The sequence below is a fragment of the Plectropomus leopardus genome, chromosome 18, assembly GCF_026936395.1.
Source record: "Plectropomus leopardus strain MGB_pleo_1.0 chromosome 18, ASM2693639v1, whole genome shotgun sequence".
NCBI lineage: Eukaryota > Metazoa > Chordata > Actinopteri > Perciformes > Serranidae > Plectropomus > Plectropomus leopardus.
This window is the reverse complement of record NC_142193.1, coordinates 107,265-123,843: the sequence shown is the minus strand read 5'-3', so window position 1 is coordinate 123,843 and position 16,579 is coordinate 107,265. Positions and strand designations below refer to the sequence as shown.

At 39.4% G+C, this 16,579-nt stretch overlaps 1 protein-coding gene across 1 annotated transcript in view; it reads left to right on the top strand.

Moving 5' to 3' along the window:
* Positions 1–15,790, top strand: part of carm1 (coactivator-associated arginine methyltransferase 1) — a 55,657-nt gene extending 39,867 nt beyond the window's left edge. Inside the window, exons 12-16 of the mRNA XM_042504478.2 lie at positions 5,053–5,142; positions 5,260–5,372; positions 10,234–10,311; positions 12,572–12,640; positions 12,749–15,790. Of these exons, the coding sequence (XP_042360412.1) occupies positions 5,053–5,142; positions 5,260–5,372; positions 10,234–10,311; positions 12,572–12,640; positions 12,749–12,888 (490 nt within the window). The 3' untranslated portion in view covers positions 12,889–15,790. The remainder of the gene's footprint in view (positions 1–5,052; positions 5,143–5,259; positions 5,373–10,233; positions 10,312–12,571; positions 12,641–12,748) is intronic.
* The last annotated feature ends 789 nt before the right edge of the window (positions 15,791–16,579 follow it).

Sequence of the window (16,579 nt, the reverse complement as noted above, 5' to 3'; positions counted from 1 at the left end):
CCTCAGTCTTTTTGACATTTCCTTGAGGGACTAAATTTACTTGCCTGGTGAGACCATCATGATGATGTGAGCTCAATATTTTGTTTCTCTGTGTCTCAGTCTGGACTCTCTGCCATCCCAAACGATTTCAATGAGTGGGCGTTACTCGCTTTGACAGACAAACTCCTTCAGCCAATCCTGACGTTAGCACTAGTGTCTGAACTTCTATGACACAAATTTGATTTCAGTCAGATAGTGACGTCTAAAAAATACAACTTCTATATGTTTACCCTTTGTATGTAACCAGTAACTCGTCGACAACAATCCCCATGAGGCTTTTATAATACACTGGTGTTGACAGTATAATGTTACTTCACCATTTTTCATTCAGCAATCAGCTGCCTCTGGACTGCTGAATACCAGCTGGCAACATCTTTGTTGTCTGTCTGAAGCTTTGTGAACACTGATCTGCAAGGCAGTGACCCTGCTCTTCCATCAGTGGCCAAACAACTATAAACACTGGATTTGTACTGGGAAACATCTTCTTCATCACCAACAGGTCCAATTACCTCAGAGAAAGTCGCTTTGTGCTTACTCTTGTTGTTGATTAATTATTATTGACTCTGTCACTGATTTAACTTTATTTATCGTTGTGTTTACTCTGCTAATGCTAAAGTTAGCACTTGTTGCTGTGTGTGCTGCCATTACTGCTCTGAAAGCAGCGGCCTGCATGCTACATCATGCACTATAAGGCAGTCCCCAATTGGCTGATGACATTATTTAGTTACAGAGCCCAGCTGATTGGCCCGGCTGGATTGCAGTGGATTGAGATTGTTTTTGTTGGCAGCAAGTCCCAAGAGACAGAGTGAGAGAAACAGAATGTTGAACATTTACCACAACTGATTAAATAAGAAAAATTCTGGCATGAAAAAAAGCTGCAGCACTACAACAACCCAGAGTAGTACCATTAGCATCAAGCTAGAGAAAAATGTCAGTGGAGAAGGATTGGATAGACAAACAAACCATAAATTTCACACCTAGTGTTTGGGCTTTTATCACAACCACAGAAGATACCAGCTTCATTTGAAACAGACTACATTAGACACAGGCCTTTATCTCTCATTACCTCTGTGTGTTTCCATTTTTATTTTCAACCTGCTCCTGTTTGCCCTTTTAAATTGAATGCATCACGTCGTCATTTCAAACTCGACACTTCCTGTACCCATTTAAAAGTAAAAACCCCCTATTGTTTTGGTGGAGAGAATCCCTTCATTTTCTAAAAAGGCATATATTTTGACATTTTGCAGAAACTTCTTGTAGAGAATTCAGTGACTTGCATAGTTTACGTGCTCTGGTTGCATGCGGCAAATCAATGAGCTTCCTGCCATCTGGTGGCGCTTATTTCATTACTACAAATACAGGCTGAGATCCACAGCGACTGTAAATAAAAATGATAATAATACTATGGTAACCACACCGGAGAAAGTCACAAGTCACAAGACTTAAATCAATCAATGAAATCAATCAAGCCACCATCTAGCTGTAAAAAATGTAAATAAGATAAAAAACTGAGCATTGATATTATTATTGTATTATAATTGTTTTCTTGTCCTAGTACTCTCCACATTGCTATCACTTTCATATGCGTTAGGCACAAAGCGACACACTTTGGCACTGCAGGGAAAAGCCCTGGACATGAGATGAGTCCAACCCAAACATGGAGAAGGTGTGTAACGCTACTTTGGTTAGAGCTGAGAGACATGTCTCAGGCAGTCTGTAAAACCTGGGTGCTCTTCCTCTGCCATCTCCAGTGGACACTAAAGTGACTGTGTGGGTCACAGTTAGGGCTGCAGGATGATGGCAAAAATAACAGTCATGATTAGCTGATAATTAAAGTAACTAACCAATGATTACTCATTGGCTTTTACAACATCACGCAGTCATTTAGCATTAATTCTGATGGTATTCAGTACTGTGCAATGTCTTGGGCCACTGTAAACTTTTTTTAAGGTTATAATGATAATATAATACATATTTATTTCTTAGTAGTCTTTTTACAAAATACAGCCAGAACATACAGATACATATTTCTGTATGTATACATACAGAAATATGTATACACACACACACACACACACACACACACACACATATATATATATATATATATATATATATATAAGAAACGCAAATATTTCAGAGTTTAACAACTTCAATAGGCAAAAGTTGCAAGTATATGGTAATCTCGGTTTCCACTGAGCATGTCTTGGAACTGTCTTGGGCAGACAATATAAGATTTTATATCTCATGTTTTCTCTCTATTTGGCGATTGGGTTGGTGACAGCACAGTGATAGCAGGTGACTTTAACTGCGACTTTTCTTGTGTGATGGATAAATCTCCACCAGTGCAAAACCCACTGTCAAAAAGGGCGAAAGCTGTTTCAGATACCATCTGTGAACTCTGTCTAATTGATACCTGGCGGTTTTTGAATCCAAATGTCAATGAATTTACATTTCACTCAGGGGCACATAAAACAAACAGCCGAATCGACCTTGTTCACACCCCTAAAATCTCACTAGCTAACGTTAAGAGCTGTAGTATTGGCAATATTATTATATCAGCTCATGTGTCTAGTAATGTACTTAATGTTAATGTTACTCAAGTAACTTGAATCTTGGGTCTCAAAGTTGGTACCTTGGAAATACAGCACCTTTCTGAATCATGATCCCTCATTTTAAAAAATTCCTAAAAGAAGATCTGAACTATTTTTTAAAGTAAACAAGACTCCAGATGTCTCCCCTGGTCCACTGTGGCATACCATGAAAGCTTATACTCGAGGTCTGATTATATTTTATACAGCTGGGCTTAAAAAAAACAAAGTTGAACAGAGCAAAAGAAACTTGAGCTAGAACTTCATGAACTCCAGGCTAAATACAATTTATCTCCATCAGAGGAATTTAGAAATGAAATACAAATGAATAAGACCGCCTTAGAGACTTTACTAACAAAGAAGGCTGAAAAATCAATGTTTTTCATGAGACAAAGGATGCACCAATTAGCTAATAAACCTATTCGCTATTTAGCTATCCTTTCGAAACAGAACTTACAATCAGAATATTTCATATTTTAGAGATTCGACCAGCACACTTAACTATAATAATAAAGAAATTAACAGTATTTTTTCCAATTACTGCCTAACAATAAAGCCCTGGGCCCTGACAGATTTAGTGCAGAATTTTATAAAACGTTGGTCAGCCCTCTATTTGAAATGCTGCAGTTCTCGTTTGAAGCTTGCACTCTCCCTCCATATTTAATGGAGGCTAATATTTCCTTGGTATTAAAAAAGGGTAAACCGCCTGAGAAGCGCTCTTCGTACAGGCGTATCTCTGTTTTTAATCTAGACTTGAAGTTGCTAGTGAAGGTCCTGGCTTCACGTTTAAAACATGTTGTCCACTCTGTTATTGCTAATGATCAAACTGGTTTTATACTTGGGAGATATTCTTCACATAATGAAAGATGACTACTTTACATAATTCAACACTCCTCAATGTACAGCCCAGAATCTTTGGTAATTTCTCTCGATGCAGAGAAAGCTTTGATAGGCTGGAATGGTACTATCTATTCTCTACACTTCACAAATTTGGTCAGGGGGAAGTATTTATGAAATGGATTCAGATCTTATATACTTCACCTCTTTCAGCTGTAGTTACTAATGGGCTCAGGTCCAATAATTTTGGTATTGAACAAGAAAACCAGGCAGGGTTGCCCCTTAAGTCCATTATTATTTGCCCTATCTATGAAGCCCCTAGCTGCAACCATTAGACAAGACACTCCTATTAGAGGACTCCTTTTAAATGATCAACAGCATAAAATCACTATGTATGCGGATGATGTTGTTTGATATTTTTGGACTCACAAAGACATTCTATTCCTAAACTGCCTGAGTTGAATTTGTCGTGAAGCCATGCCTCTTTGTAACTCACAAACAGTAGATCCAAACATCTCACAACCTTTTCAGGTATTTCGGGTATGTGCCGCAACGAATAGTAATAGGTTCCTTGCACTGCTACGCAGTGCAGGCACCATAATAAGTATGACGTGTAACACATAGCTACGGCTGACTGCAGTTCAAGTGGCCCCTACAGTGGGACAGTTTGGGAGTACTACTATACGCGTTTAGTGTGTACTAATGCAGTGCAGGCACCCTAATAAGTATGATGAATAACAGACGAATATGACGAATAACAGATAGCAACGGCTGACTACTGTGGGACAGTCTGGGGGTACTAGTATACGCATTTAGTGTGTACTATGTGTTGCAACGAATAGTAATAAGTTCCTTGCACTGCTACGCAATGCAGGCACCCTAATTACACATCGTAGCCATTACCTTATTGAAGTCCCTCTGTAGCTAATAGGATTGAAGTCCCTCCAGGTTCTGTGTGGATTCAGTGCTACACTGAAAGCCTCCCTAAAAATCTCAGCGTTTTTGTGTAATACAGTCAGCTTCATAAGGAATTTAATAATAGACTAATGATGATCTTTCCCACTACACATGAGGCCATTCATTCATCATTCCACAGGAAACACTTCATTGTTCTGCTTTGGTTCCATTTCAAGAATCCAAATGTTTATAGTATTTTTTTGTCCTGTGTCATTTTTCCTTTGTCATTTTTTTTAAATATTAAAAAGTGAGATATGTTGTATTACTTACTGAGCTTTAGAGGTGGATTTTGTTCCCCGTGGATTTCTGTGTCCTCCTGTCTCCATGCTTTGTGCTTAGCTTAGCGACTGTTTGCTGCCTTATACTTACTGTGTAGGTTATCACCTCATGTAATACTTGACATTAAAGAGAATAAGTGTCTTTCCCAAATAGCCAAACTACTCCTTTAAGGTCAGAGGGCTCCCTACTGTATCACCAAATCAGACTCTTGCTGGTAAAGCCTCTGACATGGATGAAAACAAAAAGTACAAATCAAATATAAATGACACAAAATATAAGCATAATTATAATATATTCTGTGATTTGTATCTATTGTCAAATCATACATTGCTGATCTCCTTCTCAACAGACAAAGCTACGACATCAGTATTGTTGCCCAGGTGGACCAGACAGGATCAAAGTCCAGCAACCTCCTGGACTTGAAGAACCCCTTTTTCAGGTGAGTTGATCTCTTTATCCTAGTAACACGGCTGGATGTGGATTGCACCATTAAACCTGTGAGACAGGGAGCACTGTCTGTCTCTCGCTTGTTAAACGTGTGTGTATGTATGTGCAGGTATACAGGCACCACCCCTAATCCCCCTCCTGGCTCACACTACACCTCCCCGTCCGAGAACATGTGGAACACGGGGACAGCCTACAGCATGAGTCAGGGGATGGCTGTATCAGGTGAACACACAGAAACACTGCTAGATTAAACCAGTCCTGTGTTTCTACACATTATTAATAAAATTATGTACATGTTGCATTGCAGAGTATTTATTTACAGGTTGGGAATATCAATTCATTTTTATATTGGTTCTGTGCACATTTTACACTGGCAACTAACAACAGTAATAACCAAAAAGGACAGGCAGTTTTCGTAGGAACTTGGTCCATTGGCAGAGAAATACATATATATAAAACACAAATATTGTTCGTGCCGGGCCTGCTGGTCTGAGTATTTGTGCAACTGCTACATCTCTAGGGTTTACAGAGAATATCATGACCCCTCTGGTATCAACAAATGCCTTGTTGATGATAGCAAGGCAAGAGTAACTCAAATAACCACTCGTTACAACCGAGGTATGCAGAATAGCTTTTCTGAATGCACAACACTTGGAACCTTGAAGCAGATAGACCACAGCAGCAGAAGAGAGTGGGTGCCTCTGCTGTCAGCTAAGAATAGGAAAGTGAGGCTCACCAAAATTAGACAATGGATCATTGGAAAATTGTTGCCTGGTCTGATGAGTCAAGTGGAGAAATAGCTGATTTATCGATAGTGGAATCAGTTACCAGCCAAATGAGTTGTTGTGTAACAGCATATTGGATATGTATCAGCAAAAATCCAATATCATCCATCTCTAGTTGTAACCGATAATCATTTTATCCCATGTAGCATCATGGTAGACAACAACTGACACAGGAGCCTTGGACTCCTCCCGACATCCTGACAGAAAGTCTAGCATGTTCATTTTTTTTTCTTTCTGTCACAGCTGTCTCTTTGACCAAAAGAACCACAGAGCAATCTGCTGCCATGGACAACTGTATGGCAAAAACACCCCAGCATTTTTCATAATTTCTCCATGGACTAAATTTACCAGCACAGAGTAAAAGAAAAAAAGCTGGCTTCAAATAGCAGATGCACTGAGCAAAGAGCTAGCAAAGAAAGTTAATTACAAGCTACATTTATTGTAATTTTTCCTAAATGTGGGTTAAGAAGAAATTAAATAAATGTTTACCCTAAATCCTGCTACATCTTTTCACGTCAAAGGAGTAGTTGACGAGTCTCACAGCCAAGGGAAAGAAGCTGCCAATACAAATTCTATGGGGTCTGCATGTGAGGAAGTCCAGTATCCAGTTGCAGAGTGTTGTAATCAAGCCCAAAGTGTTACGTTTTCTAATCAGCCTTATGGGAGGAAAGTGTTGAATGCTGAGCTGAAGTCAACAAACAGCATCCTGATGTAGCTGTTCTCATTCTTCAGGTGAGTGAGGACTGAGTGAAGAGCAGTAGATATGGCATCCTCTGTGGATCTGTTGGTTTTAATTCTTCACAATGGAGAAGTTGTACAGACAAACATTCCATAAACTCAACAAATAGTGTCAGGGCATTTACTTACCACAACAACAGAGGGTACCAGCTTCATTTGAAACCAACACAGGCCTTTATTTTTCATTCCCTTGGAATGTTTCTATTTTTATTTTTAATCCGCTCCTGTTTCCCCTATTATATGTACTGCATCACTCAGTAATTTCAAACTCAACACTTTCTGTATCCATTTTAAATTTAAAGCCCCTTATCAGTTTAGTGGAGAGAATCCATTTTTTTTAAGGCTATATTTGTAAAACTTTTTTAGGAATTTGTGGAGGACTTAGCTAAAGGAGCAGCAGTGACATCATCAGCACCTTTCTGAAAGTTCAGAGATTTTCAACCAGAGGTGCTGAGAGCGGCTGCACAAAAAAGGTGGAGCACTCTGAAAAAAGACACAGGATGCAGCATTTTCTCTTGACAGCTGCATACACCAGCTCCTTGTAGGGAATAGGACTGCACAATTCTTGCTAAAATGTGAATCACAAGAATTTTACCAAGAATTGAGATCACAGTTCTCTCACACAATTCTTATCTTTTCAAAAAAAAGCATAATGGCACTCTGAGATGCTCAAGTGAGAAAGTACTGTACATCTGATGTGCTTGCTGTCCAGACAGGGTAAACAGACCACATTATCATGACATACATTATGTCAAAGTGCTGGACTTAAAAATCTCTTCTTACAACAATAAAAAACAACCTCAAGTCTGTTTTAAATAGTGCTGAATATAAAAAATAGAACGTAAAGCTACTGCTTTAGAATGAATCACACACACACACTGACTATTATGTGTTGTGCTTGTCTTGAGTTAAGTGGCTGTAAAACCAGATGTTTCATTTCCTACAAATAATCCACAATAAAAGTCCCACATTCTTTTGTTATTTAATAGCTTTTATTGTGAGGCAGCCAAAACAGGAAATATTGGCTTATCTTTTGGAGTGACTTGCAGACGGTATTGATTTGAAGCGAATATGAAACAGTAGAACAAAGTAGAAAGTACAAACAGCAAAAAAAATGCTGTGTGATTGCAGGCCCATAGCAATTTTATTTCTAAAAAGCCACTAGCAACAAATGTTATGCCTCAATCAGACCACTAGGGAAAAGTGACAAATGTATTTATATATAGCATATAATATATAATTTTAATGCGTGGTGCTCAGACTAATCACAGTGACCAGCCCTTGTGTGGCAGACAGGAGGACGTCACACCACAGGACTGGGAGTTAGTATAACACACATTTTACATTTTCTGTAAACAGATACTAATACATACATAGTTTGTTATAAACAGTTCCTACACAACAGAACAATATTAAAAAGTATGGAATTTGATTTTAGTAATTCCAATTTTGTTTTTCATGGACTTCAGCATTCAGGGCCCTGTTCTTTCCTATGAAAGTTGCTCAGTGATGCATAAAGCCAAAAACACTCAAATGTAGTGTATAAAATGACCAAGATGATCAGTGTTGCTTCTGTGTCATTGGGCCCATAGAGACATGAAATGCATAATCTGTTTTACTCAACCTTTCCTGTTTCTGTTTAAAAATTAAAGCCCAGTTCCAAGAATTCCATCAGTTGAACACAAGGCTTTTATTGTGAAATACTTGCAGGACTGTTGTTGACAATACAGTGGCTTGCAGGGCTTCATAAATGAGTGGAGTATGTGCTTTTAATTGTGGAAATACAGAAGTTAGGGCAGCAGGCAGCCCTGCAGCAGCATCGCAGCAATTTCACAATGCGGTACTTTCTGGCAGTTTGTGTAATAGGCACTATGCTAAGACTGTGCACTTTTTTTTGTGTTGTTTCACCTGAGTTGTCAAATTCTGTGAAACTGACACCCCAGTGTTATGAATAAATGCATAGTTACAGCCTTTGCCTTTTCAGGAGTTTTTTCCTCTTTAGTCACGGATATTATGATCTATTGTAATAAATTGTCATACAACTAGGGCTGGGCAATAAAATATTAATAATATCAATCGCAAAATAACTTTTCCTTGATTAAAATATGAGACGTAGTCGATAGAATGTCGATAGAACACATTTCAGCCATGTTTTGACAGACAACACAAACAGCCAATCATAATAAGAATAGCGCCACACCAAAACAAATGCAGTGAATGACTTTGACTCTAAAACAGCTGAGTGTTGGACAAACAAGTCGTATGTGCTTCCACAGCGTTTCATTATGGCCAATCAAACAGCTGATGGTCTGACAGCAGTTTCAGGTTTAATCAGACTTTGGAGAAATTATTTAGAAACAGCAGGGCGCATCACTCCGTGGCTCATCCAGAGGCTCCTGCTGAGCTCTCATTATTATTACAGATGTAATGTTTTGGGGGCCTGGGGCCACAAGCACATGACCTTATTTTCACCCTTTCTCTCACTGGGCATGTTGGCAGGCTGTTGGCAGCTCCAGGAGAAGTTGGCCTACTCAAAAGTTTTTAATTCCTGAGTAAAATTGTTAACAGCACATAGGTTTCACAGAAGTTGAAGTCAGAGTCCTGCAGTCAAGAGAGGTTGGCCTTTTATCACCACAATGTGCTTGAATAGATAATAAATCATATGTTTATCACATTAAAACACTATGGTCAAATGAAACTGTGTCAGTGAACTATGATGTCTTCATATCTCACTTAAGAGTAAGAGGGAATCTTTAAGCTTGACAGAAATATTGATTTGATGTATATTGTGATATATATCAACTGATATGAAAAAGATTATCGTGATAAGACTTTTTTTCAATATCGCCCAGCCCTACATACAGTATATCGAGAATAGTGATATTGAGATAGAATCACTATCGTGGGCCAAGAATGGTGATAGTATCGGAAGTTACCCTTTGATTCCTACCCCTACCGTAAGCAGGTGAGATGTGGGACAGACATCCATGAAAAAAGTACCATTTTATATTTAGCCAGCCAGTTTTTTCCAGTGGACCATAAAGCATTTTCCCCATGGATCGCTTCTGTGAAAGAGAGGTCTTTAAACTGTTGGCAGGACACCTCCAACAACAAGTAATCTGATTTTTTTGAGCCATGCTGGGTTTTATTTGTAAAGCTGAGAAAAGCAATTTAAAAATCTGTGACATCATCACAATGTACAGTCTATGAGGTGAGCGGAAGAAACACTTTGCATTCAGTAGGCAGTATGCAGCAGTAGTAAACCCATAAGCTAGCAAGCCTTTTTTTTTTGTTTTGTTTTGTTTTGTTTTTGGTGCATGCGTCAGGCGAGCAGCTACATTTTAATAAATAGGTGTCATCTATGGTCCAGTATCAAGGTATTATTAAAATCTATGCACTGGTTACAGGGCCACCAAGTCCCTAATTTTGGTGGCCAAATGACATTTTTAATGACCCACAAGTCACATGTTGTCACAGGCCTTGCACCAAGAAGAGCTATAAGTAATGAGACTCTGATAAAAACAGTGTTGACTGGTTTGTTTTGTGTCTGTCTCTTCCAGGGATGCCTGCAGCTTATGACCTCAGCACAGTTATTGGCAGCGGCCCATCAGTGTCTCACAACAACCTCATCCCCCTGGGTACGAATCACACTATCCCTGACTCCTCAACACCTCATGGTACTTAATGTAGTGGAGAGCTACAGAGACATTGTGTAGCCCAGCATGAGAGCAGCTGAGGTTTGATGTTGTGCTCTGTAGTGGCCACTGCAGCACTCTATGACTTAGTATCTTCCCCACCACAAGGCTCCAACAAGTTAGTTTAACTGAATGAAAGCATTGTCATGTGAAGTGTAAGTGCTGGTGAAGGGGCAGGAGATGAGAATCAGACGAGTAAATGTAAGATGTGTAATCCCTTTGTGTCACTGTGTTGTACATACTTCTCCCTTTGAACCATTAATGGTATTTCAACAGCTTTAATCTCATCTGCAGACTACAGTTAAAGTACTTTCACCTCTCACCTTTCTCTTCCACTGATATTTCAGCTCCTTGCAATTAGTTTACATGCATAGTCGTTTTTTTTCTTTTATTCCTAAAAAGACAATATATCTACTAAGCTGTTTCCTTGTCCACTGATTACAGAGTGCCAGTGATATTCCACTGACATTCCCATTTACATATAGCCCGGTGTACTCTGATTAACGTGTCCTAACATATCGTTTATCATGTCACAATATGGAGAAGTAGAATAGCTGGAGTTGCTTGTCATTTTGCTTTTTCACATCAAAGTAGGATTTTTATACCAGTTTCCAACTGGTGGCAGACTTGTTGGACTGTCTTTCCTTTCTTTACCTTCTTGAAAGGTCAGTGCTGCAATATTTGTGCATATCCAAAAACCTATTGATATCCAAGTCTTTCATAAAATTTAAAAGCAGATGTGTTTCTCCTTCTGACCAAAAATGGGGACTTTTCTTTTGGGAATGCAAACTGTTGGTGAGTTTGTTTGAGTACATCATATCCCTGACCAAAGCACAGCCCTGCCCATAATATTGGGGCGACTGTGGCTCCGAGGTAGAGCGGGCGGTCCTCTTAATCAGAAGGTCAGTGGTTCAATCCCCAGCTCCTCCAGGCAACATGTCCAAGTATCCTTGGGCAAGATACTGAACCCCACATTGCTCTTGATGCTGCATCATTGGAATGTGAGAGTGTCTCACCTTGCATGGCCTCAGCCACCGTGTGAATGTGTAAACGGGTGAGTGTAGGAGTGTGACAGCGCCTTGAGTGGCCAAACAGACTAGAAAAGCGCTTTACAAGTGCAGACCATTTACCATAATTGAGAGTCATACTCTTATACGCCGTATACATGCCCAAATAATGCTCCTAAATCCCAAATAGTCCCGGCATATCTCACGTCACGTGCAAAATAATTTTGCAAATGTAAAATGAATCTTCAAATACACAGATATATATGTGTGTTTGTGTATGTGTGTATACACTGACAATGAAAACACTGATATAATTTACCTGTCAATGAAAAGCATTTGTGATTATCTGACATTTACAACTTTCAGGTATTTGTGAATTTACTTTCAATTAGTGAATCAAAAAGGCATTTGTGTATCCGCTTTTAAAACACATGGAATTTTTAGAAAAACTTTTAAAAGTAAATGTATTATCCTAGTATGTGTATAACTTTTCTATGTAATGTAGCACACATCTCCATACACATTTCTACTTTATTATGAAATCTACAAAGATGCTTATCTGCAACTTGTATCAGATTTTAGCTTGGCCATGGCTTATCACCAAAATGAACGCAATAATCAAAATAAAACTCAAGATGGTCACCTCAGAGGAATATTATTCTCATACACTTCATGTAAATTTGGTAACATCAAGTTTTCTATTTTGTCACAAAGCTGAGCCATATCAACAAACATATGAGCTAGGCAAAGTCAGCTCCTGGCTAAAAATGCTGTGTATGCTCCGCATAATGCAGGACACCTGATCAGCCCTTGGTTGCACTGAAAGTTAAATACAAGAATGGTGACATACATACACAAACAGAAAGGAAAATATGAAAATGTAGAATAAATAGATAAACACTAATACTCACTTTGTCACGTTAATATAATAAAAAATTATAGAGAGACTGCATGCTTTAGAATGTGGAAACAACATCATTAGCAGGCAACCATGTCCTATCCTATAATGTCTGAATGATAAAAGTGGATTTTTGTTTGGAAAGTTTATGCCAAAACTAGATGGCCGATGCAACAAATGGTTTGTGGTATGAGGGGCTCTTCCTATGTTTTGTAGTTACAACAGGCAGCAACAGGCTCAAATCTGTTGTAGTTCTGTACATGCCATTAACTGTGCTTTCCTCTCTGATTGGCGACAGTGAACACTGGAATTGTAAACCACACTCACTCCAGGATGGGCTCCATCATGAGCACAGGAATAGTCCAAGGTAGGTGCACCTGTCACTCTATAAAAACAGAAACAGAAACATTAAATTTGTATCATGGAAACATTTTCAGTGGGATTGTTAAATGTAATGCTTTGTTTGCCCCTCCAGGCGCAACTACAGGCCAGTCGGGGCCCAGCAGCAGCGGTACTTACTATCCTGTCACCAACCAGTTTACCATGGGCGGTGCTGCCATTTCCATGGCCTCACCCATGGTCATTCCCAGCAACACCATGCATTACGGCAGTTAAGACGAAGACTTCTCAACGACCTCTTCGACCTTCCCGCCCCTGCATGACAAGAGATTCCCCCACCTCTCCCCTAGTGGAGCCCCACAGTCCGCCCCCCCCTTCAACCTTGTCTGATGCACCACCTGCAGCCAAAACCAATATACCAAAACCAGTGCTGTGCTGGCACTACCTTCTCCTGTTGGTCGTCCTCATCCGACTCCTTTCAGTCCATTACTAGATGAACGGTCCAGCGCCCTCGTATCCGTCCACATTCTTGTCCACAGACAAAACCTCCTTCTCCCCCTTTTTGATCCATTGGGACTTGAATACACTCAGTAGTTATTATTGATCCTCCCTCCACATATATCTCAGTCCTTCTACTTCCCCTCCTGTCTCATTATTTTGTGTCAATATGACTCCCAAAGTGTTTCTCCCCTGAGACTCCACTTGCTGCAAGATACCAGCAACAGTCCATCTGCTGTTCTCCACACTTCCATACCTGATCCATGCTGAAGCTCTTCATTTGTACAGTAGGACACTGTTCTCATCATCAGTACTTGTGTGTGGGCTCTTTTCATATCTGATCCAGCCGTTAAAGCCCCACCCAACTTCTCTCAAAAGACTGAATCTGCCAAACCAATCACAAAACAATGCTGAGACTGAGTACCATTAGTCTGTCTACTCATGCAGATAGTTTTGATTTTAGGCAGAGGCAGATATATCAGAAATCTGAAGCCGTCGACATGCATGGGCACCCTGAAGAAGATGGAAGATATGCTTTATTTGTAATTTCGACAAACTGATCCCCTAGTTGTGCTCATTATCTGTTGTGTGCTTCTGCTTCAAAGCAGCGGTGATGATGCAAACATCTGTTTTGGGGAGAATGGCACACTGGTTACCCTCCATGTTGATAAAACAGACAATTTAAGCATCCTGTTTATCTTAGATTATATCTCAGTATACACAACTCTGATTGGTGGTCCATCATATCAGATGATGAAGGCCAACTATTATGTCATGATTATGCCACTGTCATGTGATGTGATGCACGCTAACATGCGAACACTTATTTTGAAAGCCGCATAAATTGATATTTAGAGCTGAGGGCAACTGCAGAATGGGTTCATCCCTATGAATTACGCCTTTTTACATCACACATATTCATTTGATTTATTATTAAAATACAAATATTTGTTAGTGAAGCACTAAGTGTGCTTGTACATCTTAATCATATTTGCGGTGTGCTTAGCCTAGCCTGGCTCAATGCTAGATGCAGGGAAAGACCACCATTCTGTTTTTATCTGAAATACAATAGACACCTGTCTCAGTGAAACTTTATATATTGTTCATTTAATATGTCAAAGTTGAAATCAAGCATTTTCAAAGCAGTTTTCTCACTAACAACATGCAGCATTTGCTCACAGTGGAGCTGCTTTTCAAGAAAACAACATGGCAGGTGACTATTCTCTGATGTTGGGCAACTAGATTTTGCCTCTACTGGACTAACTGAAACTGAATTAATGGGAGTCTTCAACTCACTGTGGTTTTAATGGCAGACAAGTATATTCACTAATCTGCAGAACAGTTCAGAGCTGTTGACAGGTTAGAATTCCATCACTTGTTAAGAAGGGTTGTGTGACCTACGAAGCGTGTTTCTAGATGTTCTGAATGGCTACCTCAGCTCTAGCTCCTCACAGCTCCAGCAGTGCAGAGTTTTTATAGTGAAACAACTCTTACAGTCACCCTTCAAAAGCAGTGTTGTTGTTGTAGTTGTTATAGTTGTTGCCTGTAGTTGTCAACATGGAAGATGACCAATGGGACAGTCTGCCAAAAGGTATGTCTTAGTTCGAGCTAGAACTGTAAACCTGCTGTTCCCATTGCCCCCCATCTTTCCCCAACATCCAGTTGATATCTGAGAGGACATATCAGCAATTTGCTGCCTGGCACCTGTTTGTTTAGCCAGATTGCTCCAGCACAGCTGGAGGAGGAAGAAGGAAGCAACAAGGACCAATGACCCAGGTGGCCCTCCACAACCCCCAACTACCACGAAGAGACTTCAGTGTGGAGGCTTTAGAGACAGGGCCAGTCCACCCCCCACCCCCCTCATCATCATTTACCATGTATGACCTCCAACATATCACACCCCAACCCCCTTGTCCCTCTTCATCAAAGACAGAAAGACTGACACATGAATGCATTGCTTTCAGTGTCACAACTATTGGGCTTGGATCATTTGGAATTAATGAGTTAGCAAGTTTTGAGAAAGCTGAGGAAAATGTCTCTTTGTAGGATTAACCTTTTTGTTATCTTTGTTTTGTCTTTTCTTTCACAAAAAACAAAGAAGAATGAAAAAAAACAGCAAATTAAATGTGGTGGAGATGTTCCAAAACCATCTTGGAGTCAGTTGTTGTACTACTTTGATTTGTGAAATAGACTGTGGACACAGCCGATGTTTACCATGTGGTAGCTAGCCTTGAGCCATCATGCCCTTTTTGTCATTGAGTCATTGCTCTGTGTAGTCAAATAGTGGCATCCACTGTATGAGGAACACCGTGTCATGTTGTGTCATTTCAGTGTGTTGACCAACTTAACTCGACATAGATTCTTGTGTTTCAGAAATGGCCAGAGAAACTGTATCTCATGTTGTCGGAGGAGTCAGTATCATTTGTTCTGTCAGAGCCGGCAGCACCAGCACCTTTCATTAGAATTCACTCAGTATGCACGAACCAGTAATATCCATGTCAGATAGATGGGACTAGTAAAACAGGGCTCCCACAGTCATAAAATTCCTGGAAAAGTTATTCGAAAATATTAGAAAAAAAATGTTTTCCAGGTCTGGAAATAGTTTGGAATAAATAGAATGTTTTGGAAAAGTTTTGAATAAACATTGTTTTTGGCTTTTGTTAAACATGTTTAAGCCATAGCAGGCCTCTGTGTTGGATTATTGATGTACTTGGACGAGGGAAGCTTCCTGATGGGACATGACAGCCATCACCCTTGATTTATTAGGTTCAGGCAAGGTCCTAAAACAATTAATCAGAAATTTCTATAAGCAAAACATTTTTTTATGAGAAATAAATGCATATAAACTCAAAATAATACGGTCACATGTCAGATTGCATTGCGATTTATCTATAGGAAGCTAAACTTTTTAATCATCAAAAAGAGGGGCAGCCTTCATGTTTTTGAGATGAGCCTGTGTGGCATTCAAGCAGCTATTTTGCTTATCAAATGCATCAGAATTTAATTTCAATAATGTGGCTGTATTTCGGTATGTAGGCCAATATCCAACCTAGTCTTGGAAATTTAGGTAAAATTGTATGGAAAAGTTTTGTAAATTCAATGGTAAAAGTCTATGGAAATCCTGGTAATAGAATCAGAAGCAGTGATAACAGTATGTATACTATTTTCACTGCACATTTTCATGGATGACATTGGATGATACAAATGAAATTTTAAAACTTTCCAATGAGAGAAAATGCATAAATGTACATGCTGGTCAACAAAACGTCACATATCAAAAAATGTTGAAAAAAGAGCCACTTTACATTGTCAGCTTCATAAAATAAATTTGTTGTTACATCACATTGAAGGCTATCCACAAAGATTACTGTGACAACTTCATTCCACATGGCAAAATTCTATGACTTTTCCAAAATGGTCAGTGATTTAATTCTAATTCCATGACTTTTCCAGGCCTGGATAATGTCAT